The 10,000-nt window shown below is 37.3% G+C and overlaps 1 protein-coding gene across 2 annotated transcripts in view; it reads right to left on the bottom strand.

Moving 5' to 3' along the window:
- LOC122244822 (uncharacterized) overlaps nucleotides 1-10,000 on the bottom strand; it is a 15,018-nt gene that overhangs the window by 3,321 nt on the left and 1,697 nt on the right. Inside the window, exons 2-16 of one of the 2 annotated variants that reach the window (XM_043002798.2) lie at nucleotides 8,872-9,097; nucleotides 7,331-7,523; nucleotides 6,745-6,904; nucleotides 6,085-6,163; nucleotides 5,899-5,969; nucleotides 4,181-5,539; nucleotides 3,839-3,961; nucleotides 3,392-3,591; nucleotides 2,609-2,753; nucleotides 2,313-2,433; nucleotides 1,939-2,069; nucleotides 1,657-1,719; nucleotides 1,358-1,436; nucleotides 246-482; nucleotides 1-20 (exon numbers count right to left, since the gene is read on the bottom strand). The exon at nucleotides 1-20 is cut by the window's left edge and continues 100 nt beyond it. In XM_043002798.2, the coding sequence (XP_042858732.2) occupies nucleotides 1-20; nucleotides 246-482; nucleotides 1,358-1,436; nucleotides 1,657-1,719; nucleotides 1,939-2,069; nucleotides 2,313-2,433; nucleotides 2,609-2,753; nucleotides 3,392-3,591; nucleotides 3,839-3,961; nucleotides 4,181-5,539; nucleotides 5,899-5,969; nucleotides 6,085-6,163; nucleotides 6,745-6,904; nucleotides 7,331-7,523; nucleotides 8,872-9,094 (3,204 nt within the window). In that variant the 5' untranslated portion in view covers nucleotides 9,095-9,097. The remainder of the gene's footprint in view (nucleotides 21-245; nucleotides 483-1,357; nucleotides 1,437-1,656; nucleotides 1,720-1,938; nucleotides 2,070-2,312; nucleotides 2,434-2,608; nucleotides 2,754-3,391; nucleotides 3,592-3,838; nucleotides 3,962-4,180; nucleotides 5,540-5,898; nucleotides 5,970-6,084; nucleotides 6,164-6,744; nucleotides 6,905-7,330; nucleotides 7,524-8,871; nucleotides 9,098-10,000) is intronic. The other variant, XM_043002799.2, reaches the window with a different exon arrangement.

The following is a 10,000-nucleotide window of genomic DNA, read 5'->3' as shown; positions in this document are numbered from 1 at the left end:
GACAATGTGAGAAAAACGTTCTGAAAGAAATCACACATTTATATTATCATCATCATCATTATTATTATTATCCTCATCACTATTATCATTATTATTATTATCCTCATCATTATTATCATTATTATTATTATCCTCATCATTAATAACATTATTGCAAATATCATCCTCTTTTAACTCCTCTTATTTCCACAACTCTTTTCTTTTCATTAAAGCAAACTAATAGGTATATGATGATAAGATGTTACCTCTTTTCATGTAAGGATACAGAGAGTTCTTTGGTCCAAGGACATCGTAACAGTTGAAATTGAGCAGTAGTTTGATGCATTCATTGTGACCCCTTATCGCTGCCTCGTGCATGGGCGTCCACCCAGAGTTGTCAGTCTGGTTGATGTCGATGCCGGGGACTTTCAACAGCTTTTGCACCCGCTCCACGTTGTTCGTGATGCATGCTCTCAGAAGCGACGTCTCACCTGTGTGATTGCCTGAGAGTTTAAGTGGCAAGCTGCAACAGATTCTTTGGGAGGCTTGCATATGAAAGTGTTTACAGAGAAGATGGTGAATGAGATAATCTCGACATGAGACGGAGAATTTGGAAAATTTCTGTCTTCTAAGTTTCTCCCCTACGTCATGGCTGGTTGATGGACATGGTTTTGATGTGTTTATTGGAGGCAATCTTGGTTGTTAGGTATTGCATTGCTTTATCTATACTTATACGATGCCCTTTTGATAGAAATCAGAACATTTTCTGACTTGTTTTCTGTACCCTCCCCCCCCAAAAAAAATAATAATAAAAAAGAAAATAGTGCAATCCTCAGAATGTACAATCTGAGTCTTAAGCAGCATTTGCATCAAAATATCTGAATGGCTATTAGTACTAGATTCAATAACCCTTTTGACAATCCATTAAAAATTCAGTGGTCTAATCAATAAATGCAGTGTTATGCACCAAGACTTCCAGCAATGAATTCCTTATTTCATCTTGATAAGAGTTAACCCGTTAACACCGGGTGACAAGATATTATGTCGAGTGGTGGCAGGACCAACCGCCAGGGACGAGATATTTTGTCATGGCTGTCTTCCTGGCTGGCGCGCCAGGTCATCGAGCACGTAGTGCTTGCCTGTGGGTAGAGCTGGTGAATAGCCCGAGGCATTAGGCTCATGCATTTGAAATATCCCGGCGTTTCAACCATTTGGAGCCAAAACAGTCCCGTCGGCAACGGGCTAGCCTCCATGCATCTCTCTTCATAAAAGATAGTCTTGGTTTCTCACTCTGTAATTTTGTGGCAAATAATTCTAATTCCCTATATTATTAGATTTCCTCTACTACAGAACAAGATAGCAAGAGCTTATACCTTACCTTTTAAATTCTTTTTGTTAACATTCTGGCCCAAATGAAACTTCTTTGATGGGGAGGCAGTTCTTTTGGTTGGATAATCCTATTGAAAAGACAGTAAATTAATTCATACTGATGAATTACTCATATATATATCCATGCATTGGAAATCATCTGTGTGCCTTTATTCAAATGTAAAAGTCAGTAGGAAGAACAGAAGAGGGAAAACAACCAATAATCACATACTGCATCTTATCAATCAGTAATGAAATAGAAGTTTTCCACTGAATAAAGGAATAAGTGAAAGTTGTCCATTGACTAACCTCAGGTGAAGAACAGGTGGAAGTAGTACACTGACCAAGCATCACAGCTTGACCAAAATCCAACTGTTTGGGGAACACATTTGAGAATATCATAGTCAAAAGATTAATTTATATGCGTATAATCAATACACATAATACAATAAATACAGCATATAGCAGTGCATTACCACAATTAACCCATTCGCGCCTGGTGACGTACTGACACGCTGGCATTATGACCATGCAAAGCCGGAATCGCCCCGGCATGAGTGGGATAAGGAAATGCAAAATTTTCCAACTTACAATATCTATAAGATTAATCTTTTGGTTGTAGACCTGAGCAATCTCCTGGAAGATCACGTAAGACACCACCATCTTTGGCCAGGGAGAGGAGAAGCTGTGGATGAGCTTCATGCATTGACTAGAGCCCAGATCTGTTGGATGACATACATTTGGATGATTGGATGTTTCAAGAACTTGTAGGCAGTAAATGGTTTATAATGTAATCAATCAAGTTAGGAACGGCACTTTGATCAAAGATAATCAAAAGCAGAATGCTCCTCTGTTGTAGACTGAGTGATTTTGACTGCTGACTGAATGTGTGCAAGTATTTGTGCATTTGAGTGTATATGTACATATATGTACTGTATACTTTACCTGTCAAATTCTCTACATACCTTTGATCTGGAGGAGAAATTCTGTGCTCAAGAGCGCCACTGACTTTGGCAACGGACTGACTGGCAGGAGTGACGTTCTCTCAAATTTCCACAACACTTCCAAGACTATGGACACAAGATCCTGAAAAAGATGGCTTGCTATAAAATAGACTGAGCAATGGTCCTCCTGTCCCTGTGTCTTACCGATGATTCATCTTTCATTTTAAAAAGACAAAGCAAAAGTTTCAACAAGAATCTTCAACGTTCTTTTCACCAATATAAACCTAATTCAAAGGTAATGCTGAATCTATACTCACTGCAACACACTGCATTACAGCTGGGTCAGATGATTGCACTGCAATCCATGTACGCAGCAGATGTTTCACGGGAGTGGTTGTTATGGATGGCTTTCTTATTTGTCCCAAGAAAACTTTCCAGCAGAGAAGATCACAGACCTTTTCCCTGTAAGGAATGGAAGATATTTATATAAATATTACCAAATGCTGTGATATAAAACATTGCAAATGATAAAACTTTCTGTTCCAGGCATACTAGCATTGATCAGGAAACTACTATGGGATGAATACAAGGCAGTGGCATTATATTGAGTGGGAGGGTATCCCTCAACTTTAATTTAGTTAACCTGTTAACAATGGGTGAAAAGATATCATGTCAAATGGTGGCAGTGTCAGCCGCCTGGGACAAGATATTTCATCATGGCTATCCTCTTGGCCGCCGTGCTTAGCGCTTGAATGCGGCTTACACATTTGAAATATCCCAATGTTTCAACCATTTGGTGCCAAAACATCCCGTCGTTAATGGGTTAAAAAATATTTATTGGGAGGGTGTGTGTGTGTGTGTGTGTGTGTGTGTGTGTGTGTGTGTGTGTGTGTGTGTGTGTGTGTGTGTGTGTGTGTGTGTGTGTGTGTGTGTGTGTGTGTGTGTGTGTGTGCGTGTGTGTGTGTGTGTGTGTGCGCGTGCTTGTGCGCATGTGCATGTGCATGTGCGCGTGTGCGTTTGAGTCTGGGAGGGTATTTATATAAGTGTGTTAGTGTGTGTGCTTTCCCCATGTGAGCGTGTGTGCACATCCAAATCCTTACCTGTTATCCCATAACCTCATGTCTTCCCTGAGGACCAAGATGAGAAACCTGAGAAGACTCAGCGCGTTCTCCCTTAAGACGGTGTCCTCCTCTTCTGCTTCTGAATCTGAGATCTCGTCGTCCTCGTCAATGTCGCTCAACGAACATTCAATCACGTGATGAATAAATCTCCATGCCTGAAGACATCCTGTCTCCTGGTTCTGTTTGTATAACAAGCCACAAATCATTTATAATCATTAATTATTTTATTATTTTTAATTTTTAATTTATAAACAATATCATTTCTTCTTTAAAAACTCCATAGAGTAACAGAATTACCATTACACTGGCAATGACAGAGAGAAAAAAATCTTAATCAAAAAGTCAATCTCACATTCATGCAAGCAGACAAAACAAAATGCAAAGCATTCTAGACCCCAAACTGCTAAGCAAATAAACAAACACTACCTGCAATGCTGTTGAAAACACTTCATAGTAATAGGTCCGCCAGCAGGAACTTTTGGGCGGGTGTAAGGAGAGAATCCTGTGCGCCATATTCAGGGCATACGAACAGACAACGGTGAACTTGGTCTGCAAAATTAATCCATGTCATTGATTTCAAGGTATGTAATGTGAAGTCACTGACCGAATGCTCTCATGTAAAAACAACATAATTACAAACAATAATAAATCTAACAGAAATATTACCAATAAATTTAAACAGAAATATTAACAATAGATTTAAACAGAAATATTACCCATAGATTTAGCTAATCCAAAATAATCAAATCACCTTGAACACTTCCTCACCTGTAAAACCAGTCGCCGCAGAAGGTCCCCAAACAAGCTGCTGGGAGGATAAGTATACGGCGTTATGCTCAAGTAAAGGGAGTCAATACCCGTCACGATGATGGACTGCTCTTCGGTGGCAAACGTCTGAATGCCTCGCACGTCCTCATCGATGCTTGACTCAAAGTAGGAGATCTCTTCGACACTCAGTTCTCGCACTTCGGGAGGGCTGTGCGTGTCACTTTCAAGGTTGGACAGTGCTGTGAACTCTTTACTTATTTCACTGTCAAACACAACAATATCACTGCTATAGATGCCACTTACTCTTTTACTCTTTCTTACAAATTTCACAATAGATCTTTTCACTTCACCTTTGTTGATTTTCATCTGCCTTGCTGAAAATTCTTTTTTCTTTTCTCTCACTGGTAGATTCCATGCTTCATTCTCTTTAACCTTGTTCAATACTGTGTTTGAGTTTAACCATTCATCTATTCTTGGACCAATATTAACAGTTACCTTTTTCAGGAGGCATTGCGCATCTAACATTTCCGTAGAAAAACTTTCTTTTCTCAATGTATTTTGAACACTTGAAGACAAATCTGTTCTTGCAATGTTTGTAGCAGTTCTATATACTGTTAATTCACTGGATGCTTCTTTATCTTCTACTCCACTTAAAACTGTTGTACTGTCTCTTTGCAGTTCATTTGAATCTACTGTATCAGCAGCTACTTCCATGTTGTTAGGAACTACCCTATTTTCCTTTCCTATAACATCTGCCTCTACCATTTCATCTACTAAACTAACTACTTCATCTGAATTTACTATGTCACTTGAGGCATCTAAATCTAATCTTTTTTGAGACGTTCCTGTCAAATCTACAAAACTGGGATGCATTTTCTTATGTTTCTCTGCAATGAGCTTTTCTACCGTAATTTTCATCCTGTTTCTGATGGCACCTTCAATCAATTCCTTCTGACTGTCACTGGTAACATCCCTGATTGGCAATTTCCCTTTCTGCACAGAGGTAATCACACACTCATTGCCATCAACCTCTGGAGTTCGGTCACCGTTCAAAGCTCCTTCGCCATCACTTCTTGAGGTTTCTCCAAGGACCTCCACGTCTGAGTCACTCCCGTTCTCAATGACACACGTTTCCCCCTTCCCTGTGCTGCTCTTTGTGCTTTTCGGTTCCTCTTTCATGAAGTACTTGAAGATGGAGGGCTGCTTCTCCGGGGTCACCTGACAGACCTGGTACCTGCGTTTTCGGCTCGAGGAAGGTGTCCTCCTGACTGGAGAACAGGCTTGGGACAGTCTGCCTGGTGATTCAATCCTTACAAACTGGTCCAGTTTTGGTTGTTGGTACGTTATGCCCAATAAATTCTGGAGGAGAAGAAGATATACATGTGAATGGCCACTTATTATTTATTTACATGTGAAATTGTCCTCTGCTAATTAAGCATCCTGGGAAATAATGCTCTCCTAGTCTAAAGGAGAGGATAAGCATTTCAATAAGAAAAATTGAATAGAAACATTGATAAATAAAAAATATAATCAATAAAAAACACCTAAAGCAAAGATATTCACATCCCACAGACTACTAATATATCACAGTAGTCCTTAGGCCAAGTATTTCAGTATCTCAACAAGCAAACATATAAATAAAACTTAGGCAAATAAACAAACAAGTAAACACAGTCTTTAATCCCTTTTCACAGGCAAAAGGATACTTTGGTACGTACCTTTCTGTAAGTGTTCGTCTGCATCTCACTGAGCGGTCTCTTGGGCTCCACATTTCTTACATGGGGTCTGGCTGTAAAGAAATAAAAAAAGGATACTTAGAACCTCCATGAAATTCTTTGTATGCTCATCACACACAGCTAAAATCACACTGGAAGAAGAAAACCGAGCTGGCACAGAGCACTTACTAAGATCGACTTTCCTCGCCAAGACTGTGTTGCCGTACGCATCAAGGAGGTACGGCTTCAGGTCCGTGGGGGAAATTCCCTATAAAAAAAATAGTAAATAAATACACTAGAATAACAATACACATGTTATTTTTTCCTCTTAGTAGTTTCATACCAATACACAGGTTCTTGAATGAATCAGACCCAATAAGTGCAAAGATAAATGACAGGCCTAAGAATGAAATCCTAATAGATTTCAAAAACTTACTCTTTATTCTATAAACTTATTTTTGGTGTTTGTTTATGCATAATAATACAACTTACAATAACTCTATTTTTTTTCAATTTACAAAAATCATAAACTGTCTCAATATTAGTCAACAAAACACTAGACTGATCTATTTCCAACAGAAAAACTCAGAGAAATATTGCAAAGGGGATAGAGAGTCTGATGTCCTCAACATCCTATGGAGTGGTAATGAGAAAGAAAGAAAGAATGAAATAAAGAAGGAAAGAAAGAAGAAAAAGAAAAATAGAAAGAAAGAAGGAAGAAAGAAGGAAGAAAGGAGGAAGAAAAAGGAAGAAAGAATGAAAGAAAGAAAGAAGAAAAAGAAGAAAGAGAGAAAAGAAAGAAAAAAAGAAAAAAGAAAAAAACAGAAAAAAAAAAAAAAAATCATTTACCCTGACAATGGTGTCCTTAATGTAACTGAAGTACACAATGGGTATGTTTGGCCCCACTGTCTCGCGAATGGAGGCTACCATCTTCCTCTCGGTGATGATGAAGTCGGACTGCAGAATCTCCACTAACGACATGATCTCAGCACCTCCAGCAGCAACAACCCTGTCAAGTTAGTTGCTTATTAGGTTACTATTCTTAATGAATCTTTACCTTTATCTGCATGTGAATATACATATATGCATGGCCATACACAGACAGAAAGACAGACAGACACACCTATAGAATAAAGATGGTGGTGGTAATTTGTAGTAATAATAACAATAATAATCATAAAAAATAAATAACATAAGCAACTGTGAATATTATCACTTACCAGAAATTGCAGCGATAACAATAATAACAATAGAATAAATAAATAGATAAATAAATAAATAATGATAATAACAATGTGAATAAAAACAATAGTAATAACAGCAATCTATAACAACAAAAACAAAAATAATCATACAAATAAAAATCAAAACATTACCTGAAACCCCATTCTCGAAAAAACAACAACAAAAAAACTCCTCCATCGCTGGCACAAACCTTCGAAACGACTTAGTCAGGTTGTTGTTCTCCAGCTTCACGTACACCTTCCAGCCGGAGTAAATGCCGAAGCTGCGGGCACTCCTCTCCTGTCGGCACTCCACGAATTCCTTGATTTCGTACTGACTCTCCTCCAGCCATCTGCCCTCGCGGTGACTGTCTTCTACAAACTCGGGTTGCAAGATCCATTTCCCTGGAATGGTTGTGGGGTTTGTATCATTGCGGAGGCTGAATCCGCGGTGGCGGAGAGAGAGAGAGAGAGAGAGAGAGAGGGAGAAGAAAGAAAAAAAGACTGAAACCATGAGCTCTTTGTCACCATACTGGAGTCTGGGAGAAAATTGGTTAACAAAAAAAAGGAAAAAAAAAAAGAAAAAAAAAGAAGAAGAAGAAAAAAAAAATATATATATATATAAACATTATTAATCTAAATTTGATTATTCTATAAGAGTTAAAAAATTAATGAAAGGATGTTCATGGTATTGCATTAGACAGCTTTGTGCCTGACTGTAGTTGCATCCAACCTAGACTTAATTTTTGGTCTTAACAAAGAAATAGTCACTAATACTAATATATATTTGCAATGATAATAGTATCACACATATGCGGTAATTCTGTGAGGTTGAATAAAAACTTTTCAATAAATGGAATTACAGAGGAACTAACTGGTAACTCTCACTATCCTTATCTCTCTATACTGATAAGGAACACAGCTTTTTCATACCCATCACTGGCATTTAATTATAATAAGATCCAAAAGCAACGTCCTTCTGCATAACATGACTTTTGATTCATACTATATTACTCTCACTGCAATTTACTTCTATAACAGTGTAACTATACTGGCACTGTCAAATTCACATCAAATTCACATATCTGTTCATTTACATCTAGCACTACAACCTACAATACCTCTCACAAATACTGAAAGATATGATATACTTGCTGATACCTACGTTAACATATTTTTTTGTAATAATAATGAATTTTATGTAAAGAATTTTCTTTTCTTAGTGAAATTAATCATTTTTTCATTATTTTCTCCTAAACTGATATAAATTGCATGATTTAAATAAAACAATTCAAATCATACCAAACCTGCAACATAACCAAGTAATACAGTATGATTTAAGCAGCACAACAATATCATGCAAAACATTTCCATAACACAATCTATGGAAAAGGTATATCTATCGCTCATTCAAAGCTGTATATGCCAGCCAAAAGTATATTTCCTCCAGTCCCAAGAACCTGTCCATTTCACTCATCCAGCACTACTGCACTTTCTATCCTTCTCTCAATTCTTTATCATTTCTAATTTCTAAACAATAAAGCAATATACCAAACACGGATATATCCTCTTGCCCTCAGAACCTCTGTCTCAACCAAAGTTAGTTCACCACGCACTTTCTGTACACCGAGCATCATCAATTTATCTAACTCCACATCAATACCACTTTCTAGAGAGCACATCACTACATCCCTTCAGTCCAAAAGGGGTATTATTTCTCCTACGCCCCAAAGAAACTCTCCCCTTTGCTCACCTGAGGCCAGCGCACCGAGCACTTTCTCCGTCAGATTGAACTCCTTGACAATAACGTGGGTGCACAGGGATATGAAGGTGTTCTTTGCATTGTCCTCAATCTTCCCGCCCAGCTCTTCGATCTTCTTTCTTATCGCCGCAATCTCCTCTTGGTCATGGACCCCCGAGATGAGGAACCTCTTCACCGTCCTCTTTTGCGAACAAGCCGACATCTCGACTATCATGTCCTGCAAAGTGGAAAGGAATACGTCTGTAATTTTGTTGATTATTAGATTCTGAAAGACCACAAAACAGGGTGGCTTTTGTGTGTATGTGTGTGTGTGTGTGTATGTGTATGTGTATGTGTATGTGTATGTGTATGTGTATGTGTATGTGTATGTGCATGTGTGTGTGTGTGTGTGTGTGTGTGTGTGTGTGTGTGTGTGTGTGTGTGTGTGTGTGTGTGTGTGTGTGTGTGTGTGTGTGTGTGTGTGTGTGAACAAGCATCATCATTATTTGTTATTATCCTATTTGTCAATATTTATTACTATCATCATTCTTACTGAATACTTATTCATCATTTTCATACTTAATACTTAACAATATCATAACTACTGTTATCATCAGTGTTACTATTATAAAAATAATAAGCCCAGTACATTTTCAAAAACAATGATCTCACACAGTTGTTTAACCATATTAAAAAAAATATATTATTTATTTATTTATTTATCTTGTTTTTGCGGGTCTAAAATTCTTAGAAAGAATCCCTTACATCCTCTTGATATTGAGATGCACAGTCTACATCCTGTGATAACACATTAACATTACAAGAATCTATCCTAGTTTACAGCATTCCAATACTGTAAGAGCTGTTCAGTAAGAGCTATTTTTGAAATGAACATTGTCCAAGTATTTATGTTTATCATTTGAACCATTGCATAAAATTAAATGATATCTTCAGGAAACTACCAACATACATCAAAATAATAGATAAGAAGTTTCATCATAATAATGATAATAATACTGATAATAAAATATATGGTGATAATGATAATATATAATAATAATAATAATAATAATAATAATAATAATAATAATAATAATAATAATAACAACAATTATAAATGGTGATGATAATAACAACAGGA

Source organism: Penaeus japonicus, unplaced genomic scaffold (assembly GCF_977035675.1).
Source record: "Penaeus japonicus unplaced genomic scaffold, GWHDUDI00000001_assembly GWHDUDI00000026, whole genome shotgun sequence".
NCBI classification, from domain to species: domain Eukaryota; kingdom Metazoa; phylum Arthropoda; class Malacostraca; order Decapoda; family Penaeidae; genus Penaeus; species Penaeus japonicus.
Note: the sequence above shows the minus strand (reverse complement) of the source record. Positions and strands in the feature narration are given on the sequence as shown.